The sequence below is a fragment of the Aptenodytes forsteri genome, unplaced genomic scaffold (assembly GCF_000699145.1).
Source record: "Aptenodytes forsteri isolate BGI_AS27 unplaced genomic scaffold, ASM69914v1 Scaffold258, whole genome shotgun sequence".
Lineage (NCBI taxonomy): Eukaryota > Metazoa > Chordata > Aves > Sphenisciformes > Spheniscidae > Aptenodytes > Aptenodytes forsteri.
In genome coordinates this window covers 1,525,513-1,539,981 of record NW_008795250.1, presented here as the reverse complement: position 1 = coordinate 1,539,981, position 14,469 = coordinate 1,525,513, and the positions used below count along the sequence as shown (strand labels likewise).

The window sequence follows — 14,469 nt, the reverse complement described above, 5'->3', positions numbered from 1 at the left end:
ATTTTTCAGAAGAGACAGGCACGAGTGCCATCTTACAACTACCTCCTGAACCAAAAAAAAAAAAAAAAAATCCAATTTTCACCTATCCAGAATCCTGCGAGGCCACAAAGTGACAGGCTGAAAGGGCTGAAGTCAGTCTCTCACTGAGATACGGGAGGATATAGAACAAGACAGAAGACAATGCTGCACATGAAACAGAATTTAATTCCTTCTATTGTTTGCATTGAGAAAGAATCCTGCATAACTCCAGGGACTTTTTTGCTGGTTGTAGCTACTCTTGTGGAGCAGCTCCACAGAAAAGCAAAGATTCACTGGGAAATATGTATTTCAGCCTCTTCGTAGGTGCTGCTAGCTACTTGGTATTCATCTAGTCCGAAAGAAGAGGGGCTTTTTGGGTTCATTTCCTGTGAAGCTCTGTGCTTTCTCACACACCGAGCTCTGGGAAGAAAATGCACCAGTGTATTTGCAGAGCAATTAGCTGCACCCTTTCAGAAAGAGCCAGCTTAGTTTAAAATGAATTCCTCCGGCTGACGTGACACACAGCTGCCACATTCAAATCCACGACCACAGTGCTAATCAGGTTCAAGAAATGAAATACTCTTCTCCTCCCAGCTGGAGAAAGTATTGACTAAGATTTTACATGTCAGAAGTCTGGTTATGAAGTCTCAGTTCAAACCATTCCAGTTATCAAAGGCAACAAAATAGCCCAAAATAGCCCAACCAAATAGCAGGTTTGTAGGCAGAAGGCTGCGGGACAAAGCAGTTTTCTTACAAATTCACTACAGAGGAATAGCGAGGGCTCAGTAGTCACCCTCTGTCACAGATCAGGGGAAGAATTCCCCAAAGTTACCCCTTCCCCAAAATCCCCATGATCAGACTGACCTTGGCAAAGTCTCGTGAAATTTCTCTTCCTCGGCACCCATCACCTTCATCGCTCCAGGTCACGTTGCCGTTCTAGGGAGAGAGGAATGAAAGGGTGAAAGGATCGCCGGGGAAAGGCTTTGCGGACAATTCCGGAAAGCTTGCAAATGTGCATTTTGGGGCACAAACACGTGCAAAAGCAGCTGCTGGCTTAGACCAAGACGACTAGGAAAGACGGGGGACATTTGTGCATTTGTCACAGCACACTTTCCTGGAATCTCTGACACTCAGCCCAAAATGGGAAGTGGCATTTCACCTTCCAGGCAACTACTGAAGGTAGGGGAAGTTTTTCAGCTCTAAGATTTTTCCCCGCAGAAATATATTTCAAAGAAGTTGTCTTGATGCCAGGGAAAACCATTCTAGAGGAAAGTCCTCAACGCCTTCAAGAGCCGCCTGCCTTCATCTGCTAAGCAGAAGTACGCTAACCCCCCTGTAGCAGGTGCTTTGCCGTAACGCGGTCCAACACCTAAATAGAGAGGTGCTGCTTTTGCTCTCCATGTCCCTATCTTTTTACCACGTGCACATCCTAGAGCCCCTAGTGAAAGGTGCAGGGGTTACCCAGGCCATCCTTCCTTTCTGTTCGCCAGGTGACACCGAACACACTTGGAAACGCTCTTCTGTCCTCCCCCTGCTTGCCTACGAAACCAAAACCAGAGTACGCTGAAGAAAGAGGGAAATAATCCCACTGGAAAGCTTCTCGCCAACCCAGGACCCTCACTCCTGGAAGCGCCCGGATCTGGATCTTCCCCACAGAAATGGAAAGCTCAGCTTTGCCGGATTAAGGTTCATTCTTCTTAGGCACTAAAAGGATTACTCTAGTTAGGCCTATTCTACTTGGTAAATCATCATCCTGAAACGATCACCGGGGCTGGAAACCAGCAGAGGCAGCCTCTGGCTGTACGGCAGGACCAAGACCAGAAGAATGATCCTGAAAAACTGTTCGAGCATCTTTAAACCATAAACTTCATAAAGCTCCGGTATAGCAAGTGCTCCTGAGCCACTCAAGGAAAGAGAACAGCCAAATCCACCCGGCAAGGTAGCTTGGACTACCCTGTCCTGATAAACACACGGCATCCTAAGGCAGATAGAAAAGCACTGGAGATAGCAAGAGGTTTCAGCAAAAAAAAAGCATGCGAATTAGAGAGGCGGTCCAATATCTGAAATCTTGGAGTCATCTGGTTGTGACACATACATTGAATTAGAAAGATGAATAGCTCTTGTCAAGGCCAGGCAAAGCTACATTTCCCCCCTTAAAAAACACTGCAGTGAGCTGCCCTAATGCCTGCTGATTTAGTTTGAGCCACTAATTCCTGCTGGAAAGTCAATTATCCAGTGAGTCCCATCAACTGAAAGATATTTAATGGGGGATTATTGCCACTTCTGTTATGTCAGCTGTTTATTACAGCAGATCAATTCCCAGCCCTCTCTAGGAAGAGATCTGAAGAACGGTTTTGCTCACAGGAGGATTCATCTGGGTGTCCTTTCCTAGCAGAGATTAAAAACAGAGGTTTTTTGCTAATTACGGTAACATCCAGCTGCTCCTAAACCCCCACTGATTGTTAACTCAGATCAACAAACCTATGTGAACAGTCAGAATAAGAGACAGTCTCTTCAGAAGACAGCAGCTATTTCCCATCCTCAACTTCACACGCTCCAAGGCAAAATGATCTGTGGAGGGCTGGGCTGCCCTGGGAAGAAATCCCATGTTTGTACTCGCAAGGCAAAATGATCTGTGGAGGGCTGGGCTGCTTTCTTCCCATGTTTGTACTCAGTTATAAATCCAGAGAGCAAAACTGCTCGTGGTATTAAACTGGGTGCTCCAAGCAGCAAACCACTTGCTTTTCATAGGGAACTTTGGTCGTGCTGAGAGCTTATTCCACTACATTTGAGGACAGGGAGAGGAAAGAGAAGAGGGCTTAAGCAAAATGATCTGTGGAGGGCTGGGCTGCTTTCTTCCCATGTTTGTACTCAGTTATAAATCCAGAGAGCAAAACTGCTCGTGGTATTAAACTGGGTGCTCCAAGCAGCAAACCACTTGCTTTTCATAGGGAACTTTGGTCGTGCTGAGAGCTTATTCCACTACATTTGAGGACAGGGAGAGGAAAGAGAAGAGGGCTTAAAGGAGACAATTCTCTACTGCCAGTGGGTTTGAACTTGGTAAAATTTCCAGGAACAAAACTTTCCATGGGGTTAAAGACTCTTTAGAAGTTATTTTACTTGTTCTATTTGAAGAAAAAGGGTAACTAGAGAAGAATGGCAGGATTAAGGTTTGATACAGAGAATAAGCAGGATATATGTGCCCTACTTCCCGCGCACCTACATCCCGAGATGCTCGAGAGCACAGAAGTAATGCCCCCCACACCTCGCTAGTGAAAAGGAGCTTAAAGCTAGCTGAAGCCGTCAGTGTTTTGCCATATGTCCAGAAAATTGGCAGAGATGGAGATCACCTGGCGTGACACGGAGTGATCCGAGGTGAGAGACGGTGGACAGCATTAGCATTTCCTCCTGCAATAGCTGGAAAGGTTTAAAGCCAGTTACCGCTCCCCACGTTAAGCTATCAGAAGAGATAAGGAGAGTGCTTCTCAGTCACCTCGGTGCAAGCAGCAGCCGCCGTGGTGCAAATCAGCAAGGGTGCAGTGAAACGACACGTGGGCTGCGGAGACATGAGGACAGAGCACAGGTTTGTTTTGGGTGGCGGAGTTAGCAAAGTCTCGGGCTAGCATGAAATGTCAGCTCAGCAGCCAGGGAATAAAGCCTTATTTATTCAGAGAACAGAGTACAAGCACCGACAGGCACTTTCCCAGGCCTCGGCTTTGATCTTGAGGGACTATTCTGCTCACCAAAACCTCTGGGCCCGTGCCAAGGCTACAACCGAAGATACCAAATATTGGCAGCGGTCAGAGCAGCGACCTGAGCACAACCGGACCAGGTAAATCAGTAAAGAGCCCCACAAAGCTACTGAAGCAAGAGGTGCTCCATATGTAGAATAAACTACATTTTGCACAGCAAGAGAGCTCAGCAGGAGCTCTGGTATCAAGCTTCCTTTCTATTCCTCCTAGGAAAACAAAGTTACCCTATGCTGAGAAGCCCTCCTCCGTATAAACAGCAGGAACCTGAGAAATCAATATATCCTCACAAGTCGTTAAAAGACCTTTGTATAAGTCAGGCAATAGTAGCAGGAAGGAAAAAACACTGTTCAGAGAGGCAGGTCGTTCTCTGGGGAGAGTCCTGCCTCTCCCTCCACCCGTTTGTATCAAGGGAATTTGCTGACGCTTGACGAACAGCCCTTGCGTTACCACGGGCAAGAATTTATCTGGTTTCTTGCAGAAAAGCAGCACTGGTTGCGCTTTACCCCCTGATGCGAGCATTGGTGGGAAGGCAGCGGTGTTGGGAAAGGCTGGCCACCTTCACGGGCTGCTGGCAGAGCTGGAGAGCCTTCCCCGCGCTGCAGACACACCTCGGAGGCCATCAGAGCCCCCCCCCGGGACCGCCCTCTCCCCGAGAGGCTGCTGGCCTGGCTTCAGAAGCAATTATATCTGGAGCTATTTTAGGATTACTCCCTAACCACCTGGAATATCTTATTAGAGGGAAGCTCAGATGTCCAGAGCAATTTTGGTTTCCAATCCCACGTTCACAAGCCAGAGTTAACCCTGAGTTGCCAAGCAGACAGAAAAGGAGATGACAAACGCTTTCCTGCTTCGTCCAGCCCATTCTTTTGAGGACAAAAACCTTACAAGCAAGCAACCTCAACCCCTCCCCTGCAGGACACCTACCTCTCAAATATTACCATCTCACACGTCTGTCCCTCCCAGAGACTAGAGAACTAATCAAAACTCTGTGCTCAATTAAAAAAAGTGAAGTATTAAGGCGAACGGAACAGCAGCTCATTGTCTCCTTCTCCGGTTTTGCCTGCACAAATTGCAGTTAGGGTGCAAACAGCGACATGAATGAGAAGTGGGAAATGCTCCTTTTCCAGGTCATTCCCTTCTCCCGCACCCCAGTTCCGTACAGCTATTCGAGATAAAGCCCGATGAGGTTTTACCAGACTACAAAGTTGTATCCAAATGGCAAACTCTGAACCGGAGAGAACCCACTAAAGCTTTACTATGTAAAAGAAAAGAGGAGAAAACTTCTGGCATGAAACTCAAAATCATTCTGCACCTGCTTACTGCAGACCTGCAGTTTTGACAGAGGTTTTAGGCCAGAATCTGCTGAAATGTCCACTTAGGGACAAGGCTAAATGTTGCAGGGAAAAAGAAAGCCCCTCCCCTACCCCATGGGTTAACTGAAAGCACCGAGTCAATGAAAAGGTACAGGGGCAGCAATTTCAGGATTATCAGAGAATCCACAGAAATTCCTTTTGTGGGTAGAGTTAAGCCTTAGGAAGTGAAACAGATGCTATTATAAAGAAAACTGTTGTACTACAAAACGCTGATAAGATCAGGACTACTGCCCTGAGCTGCAAGTTCTCAAGCATGGAGAACCAAGTTATAATTACTGCCCGCACAAGCTGCCTGGTAAAGCTCGGCTGAAATTGGAACAAACTCTTCCCCGTCTTACTAATAACAGAGCTCAATTCAAAGTCTACAAGCTTCAAAGATGGGTTTTGAAAACATTTTAGTGATTTCAGGAACGGCAGGGAGGATGGGGAAGGAAAGAAAAAGAATGGACTGAAGTTAACAGATTAATTCCTTTTTTTATTAAGTTTCTTTTATGTGCTCCCATGACCTAGTGACGGCAGCACCAACACAATTCTTTGCAAAACAGGAATCTGCTTCCTTATCCTTAAGGAAAAGTTGGACTCTTTGTGAATGACTCCTATTCACAAATACTCAGAGGAATTAACTAAAACCTAAGTGACAAGTAGATTTGCTCAGTGCTACATGGCTGTGGGAAGAGAAATTCTCACTGCCACATGAGAGAGTCTCAGATTTACCGTGAAGTGAGAAAAACAGAAGTGTAAGAAGACAACACATTCGAGCTCTTTCCACCTACTGTTCTCCAGTGTTAGCTAGAATTCCTATGAATTGGCACCAAAGGAGACAAGCCGCAACTATTCCTAAAGATAAATTTAGCGCCCGAACAAATCCTAAAATGAGCCGTATCTTCCCCGGGATATAAACGAGCTCCTCGCTCTGCTCCTTTGCTCTGCCTCCAGATATAGCACAGTCCCTGCAATATAGCATAACCTTGATGAAGCCTATGGAATGGCTCCTGGAGATGAAGATCCGGGGGAATTCTCTGATGTCTAATACAAGCTGTTTGTGAGCTTGCTGCCTACAGTCATTAGCGGAGACGGTTTCTTGGTTCTCTTCTCCCACACATTATTTGTTATATTAAACAAAAAGGAGACTTTATAACCGAGATCCTGCTCTGCTCCCGCCACTAATGCTGTACTTCAAGTTACATATCAGCACGAACTCCAAGCTAGGTGCTACAGCAGAAGCAGATTGCCGCAGGGATGAAGACTTCATCAAAACAAACCTAAAGCAGGAATGCAGGAGAAGCAGCAATTGGCAATTTAAGAATTACAATCTGTTCCTACGGAAAACAGCTTTCAGTAAAAGAGAAACCGAATACCTAATGTCAGCTATTAATGAAGAATTCTCCTCCCACTACATCAGAAAAAGAAAAATACCCAGTGACCCGCGTAAGGAATTAAAAATCCAACCCCTGAATTGGGCCCTGGATATCTGCAATAACTAGGAGGCAAAAAAATGCACCGTGTGAAATGCAACTTTTTTATTCCTGGGACCTTCACCCCCTCTGGATTAATGAGTATCTCCTGAGCAATACCTCAATACGCACAACACTTGAGGCACATACTTAAGGTTATGGAATCTCAGCCACTCATTCCTAGACCCTAGAGCAAAAGCAAAGTAATTATTTTAAGCTGACTTATCTTAATAAACACCATGACCTTTGTAAAAGTTTGGGTCAGGATTTTCAGGAGTGACTGGTCATTTCTGAGAATCTAACATGAGACATCCCCAAAAACCAGACCACAAACCACTCTCTGAAAGTCAGACAGCTGCTTTATGGCGACTTACCTTGCTGCATTTAAGAAGGCATTAAGTATCAGCTGATGCCTGAAAACCTTGGCTGTATTTTTACATTCCGCGAAGGAATGCACGTACTAATGTGCGTGCTGTAGTAACAGCCTGACAAAATCGCTCACGCTGGTGCTGCACACCAGCCTCGAGTGGAAAAGGAGCAAGCAGCACCAGCAAGACGGCGGCTGTGGTCCTGCCTTTCCTACACGGCTCTCCCTGGTAACCAGAGACATCGCCAAGCAATGCAAGAACCCACGGGACGAGGACCCACACCCAACCATCTGCTAAAAGCAACGTTTTCACCCACAGAATTAAAAGCTCATTTTTCTTCACAGACAGGCAGCCCACAACGCCCTTTTCGAGGACGGCTGCGGGAGCCTTCGGCTGTCGGAGCCATGATGGATTTGCATGGGATTCAAGCAAGTCCGAGGAGCGAGCGAGCTGAGCACAGGCTCCCCCGCCCCCCGGCTCTTCTTTCGGGACTGCAACTCCCCGACAAGCAACTCCACTCCCTTGTTGTTTTGTGCTGACAGGATTCCCACCGCCCCTGTGTCATAAGCTGAGCCAGCTCTTTTGTCTGCCAGCTTGTTCTACAATTATTTACTTGGCTGTCCGGGACCGAACAGAACGGGGCTTCATCTTGCTGGTAGTTTCCATCTTTCTGCCATCTTCATGCCACATGCCTTCCAGGCAATCTTAGCCTTACACTTTCAAGATACATTTTTCTCCAAGGGCGTCACTTTCAGAAGAACAATCCACACTTGAAAGAAGAAATAGAAGTGACTTTTTCCCCCTCTTCCGCAAGCAACAGCCATTATGCATACCACAAATACTCCCAGAGCAGAGCTAGCTGGAAGCAGCGTATGCTGACTGGTTATTAGCCTCCATCTCAACAGAAGCTAAAAAAAAAAAGATAAGTTTGGGAATCGTTTCGAAAACAAACTGGAGAACACAGGCACTTCTGCATTCGATCCTGATTTTTCTGCCTCGAAACCGTGTTACACGAAGACAAAAGAAAAAGCCCAGTATCTTTAAAGCATGCATTTGAAATGAAAAAATTCAAGCAAGGCTCGCACTAGGGCAGCGTGCTACCATTTAGCAAACAGAATTATGCGGACAGTCCACAGCTACGCACACATTTCTCTTCCCTTGCTGTCATGCCAGCTAACAGTTCTAGTCTGTCTGTGTCCCGTCCCCCCCAGGTTATTCCTACCTCCACGCAGCCCCCCGCTCACCAGCTCTGACCTGGTATACTGCAGTTAAATTTTTACTCCCTGGTATGCAGACTCCACTGGTGAACGCAAACAAGTTGATCTGCAATATTTACCCTACTCAAGGTGAATATACTGCACCAGCATGGCTAACGTTGGGCACTTCAATATGGCCTGCTGAGCACGCCATAGCACCGTAACAACATTGCTCACCGGCGTGATTACGAATGTAAGCCGTGCCTCGCTGGGGCAGACCATCTAGCCCAGTACTCCACCTTCAGTGACAGCACCAGGAGACAGTATTTCAGGACAACATGTGAACCTGCCCACTTTCTGCCACGCTTTCCCACCATCCAGAAGTGGTGTAGCACAGCACATCCCTGATATGCCTTTATAATCCACTCCTTAACTGGATGCCTGTGAATTTCTCTAATTCCGTTCTTTACTGCGGTACTGCCTGCCTCCCTTGCAGTGAAACAGATTACTTCAACACAGCAGCGAGAGGGTTTTTCTTTTAGTTTTGCTTCCTGGTGAAGCTTTGCACACTTTGGCTTCCAGAATAAGTTGGCCAGCAATCAGACTAAGCTGCAACCTACTACCAAAATACTTGATTACTGCTGACATGGGCCAAAGTAACTGGATCAGTATTCGTGCACAGTATGCCACTTGTAAAACAGTATTTTATTTTCTACTTTTTTGCTATTCCACATCAGCTAAGACCAGATCTGGCATGCTTATGGTCATTTGTCTTCCCAGAACAGGGCGAATGACCTAAGAATCAAGCCTATTAATTCAGTAAGATTCACAGGACTCTCACAAGAAAAGCAAGTATTGGAAAGAAGCACAATGACATACTTGTTAGCACTGGCCAAGCTAGAAATAAAAACAGCCAAAGGCTAATGCTAAGTTTGTTGGTTTGTTGGTTGTTTTTTTTTTTAGAAAGCCATCCCCCTAACACCACCAGAGCCCTGCCTACTATTCTCCACCCAGAGACCCGAAAGAGGAAGTTTTCGCCAGTCACTCCAATCCAGTAAACTCTGAAGCAATTTCTCCAGCGACCGTCCCCTGACCGACATACCCACCTCATTTCCCTACAACAGCTTGAGTAACCTTTTTTCCCCCAACCCAACCCCTCTTGAGAAGCAAGCCCCGAGAAAACACAGGAGCAACTGGTTGCCTGCTGCATCCCATGCACCAGGGCTGCTTCGCCAGCGTGCCTGATAGCGCCGATAGTCACAAACGCCATTCACCTGGCAACTTAGAGCGGTTCCTGCCACACGCATTGGTGTAGAAACACCAAACCGGTACAGTTTTGCAGGAGCAGGTGGGTCGGAACCTACAGGCCACACTAAATGGAATGGGAGAAGAAATAAAGCTTGTGAGCTTCAGCAGTTCCTCCTCGAACTGCTGCCCGTGGCAGCGTAAAACAAATCGTCTCGTGCGTGCGACCAACAGCTAAGGGGAGAGACTGCCCTGAGTGCCCACAGCAAACTTGCAAACACCTGTGGTTCACCAGCCACCACAAAGGAGCTCCAGCTTTTTTTACTTCGTAGGGTTTTTGCAGGAGGGAAGGAAAAAACAGCTCTGTGTTTGTCCATACAAGGTTTCTTAGCTCAAAGAACTCTACCTGAAGGAAAACCTAACCCTCTTCACACTCAGGCTAACATCCGTACAAAAAGACAATGAAGTCCAGCTTTTCTTCTTTATTTGAACCATGCAGTCCTTCAACTCCATTTCAATACACATAAATGCTGTGAGCGTCTCCCAAAGTCTGCTCAAGTTAGCTCTGTAACAAAACAGCACACAAGTGCTACGTTAACTGAAATACCCACTTACAACAAAGAAAAGAATTCTCGATCCTCTAGCATTTATCTACCAGGAGTAGTAATTCTTCATTCAAACACAGAATTAACCTCCTACCAAAGCCAAGCACTAGCAAGTTAGCTCCTTCCTTCCCACGCGTGAAATGAAAGCGGCTCTGCTTACTCGCAGGACCAGCGGCAGGACGCGCACTCTTCCCTGCCTGCCCTCAGCACCAACCAGAAATCCAGCCAAAGTGGCTGCATCCCGGAGGTCTTACACAAAGGGGTTATAGACGTCGTACGTGAAGTAACTCGAGTGAGACATTAGCAGGCAAGTGTCTGCACCAAAAATAAACATAACGCCAGCCTGTTCCATTCTGAATGGCACAGCAGCAGTGAGAGAGAAGATAAATGAGCCAAAGATCAAACCTCTGCCTCTCCATAAAGGTTCTTACAGATTGGGGTTTCTATACCATCAGCTGGAAATCGGTATCTGTAAAGCAAATCGAGGTCTTGCGAAATCTCTTTATAAAAGAATAAACCCGGAAGAGTACCCCAGGGAAGCATCGCTCTGTACGTGCCCGGTTCTTGCACGCTTTTCAACACACTTGCAAGCAGCCAGCGCTCGTAACAGGACGCTGGGCTAAAGAAATCCTCGGTCCGCCCGAATATGGTCATTCTTATTCAGAAGGAAGTAACGTTAACACTGACCTGTTTGAGCTGCTCGTCCAACCGCCAGTTCTGGCGTCCAGACGGGGAACCGGAATACGGTTGCTTAGTAGTGTCTTTACCCTGTTCTTCTTTGCCCTGCTGTCCCCGCTGGTGCCCCGAAGCTGGGAGAGGATTAGAGGTAGAGGCCACTCTTTGGTTGTGATGGGCAACTTTGGGAGCATGAAAGTATTTCAGAGCAGAGCAGGTTTCTTTTCCAGTCACATCAGCGCCATCCTCAAGATCTCCACCTTCCAAACCCCCTTCTTCCTCCTCCTCCTCCTCCTCCTCCTCCTCCTCCTCCTCCTCCTCCTCCTCCTCCTCCTCCTCCTCCTCCTCCTCCTCCTCCTCCTCCTCCTCCTCCTCCTCCTCCTCCTCCTCCTCCTCCTCCTCCTCCTCCTCCTCCTCCTCCTCCTCCTCCTCCTCCTCCTCCTCCTCCTCCTCCTCCTCCTCCTCCTCCTCCTCCTCCTCCTCCTCCTCCTCCTCCTCCTCCTCCTCCTCCTCCTCCTCCTCCTCCTCCTCCTCCTCCTCCTCCTCCTCCTCCTCCTCCTCCTCCTCCTCCTCCTCCTCCTCCTCCTCCTCCTCCTCCTCCTCCTCCTCCTCCTCCTCCTCCTCCTCCTCCTCCTCCTCCTCCTCCTCCTCCTCCTCCTCCTCCTCCTCCTCCTCCTCCTCCTCCTCCTCCTCCTCCTCCTCCTCCTCCTCCTCCTCCTCCTCCTCCTCCTCCTCCTCCTCCTCCTCCTCCTCCTCCTCCTCCTCCTCCTCCTCCTCCTCCTCCTCCTCCTCCTCCTCCTCCTCCTCCTCCTCCTCCTCCTCCTCCTCCTCCTCCTCCTCCTCCTCCTCCTCCTCCTCCTCCTCCTCCTCCTCCTCCTCCTCCTCCTCCTCCTCCTCCTCCTCCTCCTCCTCCTCCTCCTCCTCCTCCTCCTCTTCTTCATCCTCCTCTTCCTCTTCTGGCTCTGAATTCATGCTGCTCTGATCAAAAGCCCGCGTAGCTCCGGCTGCAGGTGGGCCTCTGGCCAAGGGACCAACAGCGGAGCCGCCCGAAGACCCGCCAGATGGGGCTCCCAGGGGTGGCTGCTAGGACAGCCTGCTGCACGGCCAGCTGCTGAGTGTAGAGCAGCTGGGCTTCTCTCATCTGCCTCTGCTGTCTCTCCCTGGAATCCATCTGCAGAGGCGTTTGCTGCTTCTGCTGCTGCTTCTGCAGCTGCTCGACCACAGCTTCCAGCTTCATCCCGCAGTTTGCATGGCTGGGAAAAGAAGGGGGCGTTTTTGACTTTATTTGGCAGGGTTCAAGCCCCGACCTTGGGAGATTGGCAGAATCTGAAAGATAGACAAATATTTGTCTGTATGAATATAAAATGCTTTCATCTTTTCCCCAGGAAGAGGATAAATAGACTGCAAAGCCAATACTCTTTCCTGTGCAGGAGACCGTGAAACAATCAGCTTCATGTTTAACAGCCTCAGGCTCAAACTTGCATTCAATTTTCAGACTGTTTAATTGTATTTTCAAGCTGAACACATTTGCTATAACCTCAGTTTCATATACCCCAAAGACAGCATCTGAAATGCCTTTGTCCACTCTCCCAGCAGTTCATTTTTTTTGTCAGAATCCTTCCACGCTTCCTAAATAATTACTTTTGAAATGTTAGGTTTAACATCTAGGGTTTGGTTCTTCTGAAAACACTACCTTAAAAGGAGATAGCCGGGATGATAAGCTTGCCCATATTTCTATTAAAAAACGGGCAGGAATTTATCGCACACCAGTTATCTCTAAATTCTTTTATGCTTTCATTACGTTGCTAAATTCTTTACCCTTTATACGTCTTTCTTAAACCCCCCCCCCCTATATTTAGCCATTGTTTTTCCCCAGAAGAGCGAGACGAGAGCAAAGCAAAGACCACTGTAGCCTGAACCAGACTGCTGAGCACCGAGCAACTCCTGCCTCTGGTTCCCAGAGTTGCCAGCGCATCTCAAGCCCCGGCCGTGGCCTCCCTTCGATTTTCCCAGCCCAAGGACCCGAGAGGTTTCCTAGCTCTCCATTTTGACCTGCAGCAAGCCCATGCTGAGCCAGCACCAGCCTCCTCTTGAGCGAAGACCAACAGGACAGACCGCAGTCGGAAACACAGCTCTGATCTAGTGTAAATCCTAGAAAGACGACTACGCCTTTAATCCCCAACCATCAAAATCAGCACGTGTATTTTGGACTTTGTGTCGCAGACTGGACCTGCTGACAAAGACCGTCCTTCTCAGGTTTGGGTTTTGGTTTTTTTTAATGTAAAAAAGATGCTTAAACGGATCCCACTTGCTGCCCTTCAAGGTTCATCGATATCAAAATACAGTCAGCTTAGAGAAACAAAGGAAAGGCCAACTACAAACAAGCTACAGAGTCTCCCGGCCACCTCCCACCACCCTGTTAACAACCAGCACTGTGCTATTCAAGCCACATACTTGAGAAAAGAGACTACGTTGCTAACACGCATTTTCAAACCAGGCGCAGTTCTGTCCTAAACCAGCAAATAACCTACCAGATACCCGTTTCAGAAGTGCAAGACCACTTCCAGCATCCCCAGCGCAACTCCAAGTCTTCCTCTAAGGCGGTCAGACCCCCGTCTCTCGTACAAAGCGCCCGCGAGCTAGGATGCCCAACTCATTCTTCCTCTGCAAACTCTTCCCCGTGCTAAATAACAGCCCATCACCAAAATGAAAAGCCTGGCCGGTGCATTTGCATTTTTATCTAGCAGGCAGCAGCATAGCTTTAGCTTGCAAATGAAACAATATAAAGTGGATTAGTGGTTTGAATGTCAGGAGCAATAATGCATTACCTGGCAGCTGAAAAGAGTCTTAGACTCGTTGGGAAGGCACAATACACCATCTGGCCTGGCTCCACACACACACACACACTCCTCCAGTGAAGCAACAACGAACCGGTGCGGGTGTTGCAACAGCAACCGTCAACCAGGCTAGAGAGAACCTACAGCCCACACCTTGCTGTATATTGTCACACCTGGGGCACGGTGAGGTGTCACCTCTCCTGCCTGGGGGATATTCAGCAGGGCGTGCAGTTAATACACGCCTCGGGTGCGTTAACGATAATAAATGACCTGATACTCGGTTAACATGCCGAGCAAACACACCTCAGGTGCAGCAACACCCTGGTATGCGGCGCCCGCGTGTTTCCCGGAGTTCAGGTACAACAGCGCGTGACAGGTTACGGCAGGATTTACGCGCGGCTGCCGAGGGTTTTCGTCAGAGCCCAGCGCAAACCTCGCGAGCCTCCAAAAAGATGAATTTTTGGATGCAGCAGACACGCCCTCAGCCAAGTTATCGATGTTATTGTGGAGAGGCAGCCAACTTCACGGCGAGTTTTAAGTCGCCGAGGAGACGCGTTGCTCACGGCAAAAAATTAAGTCACAATATCAGGACAGAGTTTAAGATAACAGCTGCAACTAGGCTGATAACCTTAAACCGCCCCAGGTTTTAACATCCATTTTACCCCTCAGCGTGGGTATCTGCTTACTTTTCGCGTCTCTCCCAACCGAGGCAGCGAAAGGGTTCAGTTTAACCTCCGGGTCCTCACGCACCAGCCTTTGTGCGGCTTTCAATCCCTGGGAGAGCACTTGGATTAAAAAGCCCCTTAATTTGAATTTTTAACTAGCTCTGCTTGCAGCGCGGTTGGGAAGACGCCTGCCTTCGCGCCAGCGGCCCTCGGAAAGAGCTTTTCCAAGGGGAAACCACCTGAAAGAGTTAAAGCGTGAGACGAGCAGCCGGGGCCAGCCT

At 48.3% G+C, this 14,469-nt stretch overlaps 1 protein-coding gene across 1 annotated transcript in view; it reads right to left on the bottom strand.

Annotated features, from left to right (window-relative positions):
* The window catches only part of ARID3B (AT-rich interaction domain 3B), a 32,354-nt gene extending 19,075 nt beyond the window's left edge, over nt 1-13,279 (bottom strand). Inside the window, 5 exon segments of the mRNA XM_009278852.1 lie at nt 883-954; nt 10,699-11,014; nt 11,645-11,760; nt 11,762-12,012; nt 13,218-13,279. Of these exon segments, the coding sequence (XP_009277127.1) occupies nt 883-954; nt 10,699-11,014; nt 11,645-11,760; nt 11,762-11,923 (666 nt within the window). The 5' untranslated portion in view covers nt 11,924-12,012; nt 13,218-13,279.
* Between the last annotated feature and the right edge of the window lie 1,190 nt (nt 13,280-14,469).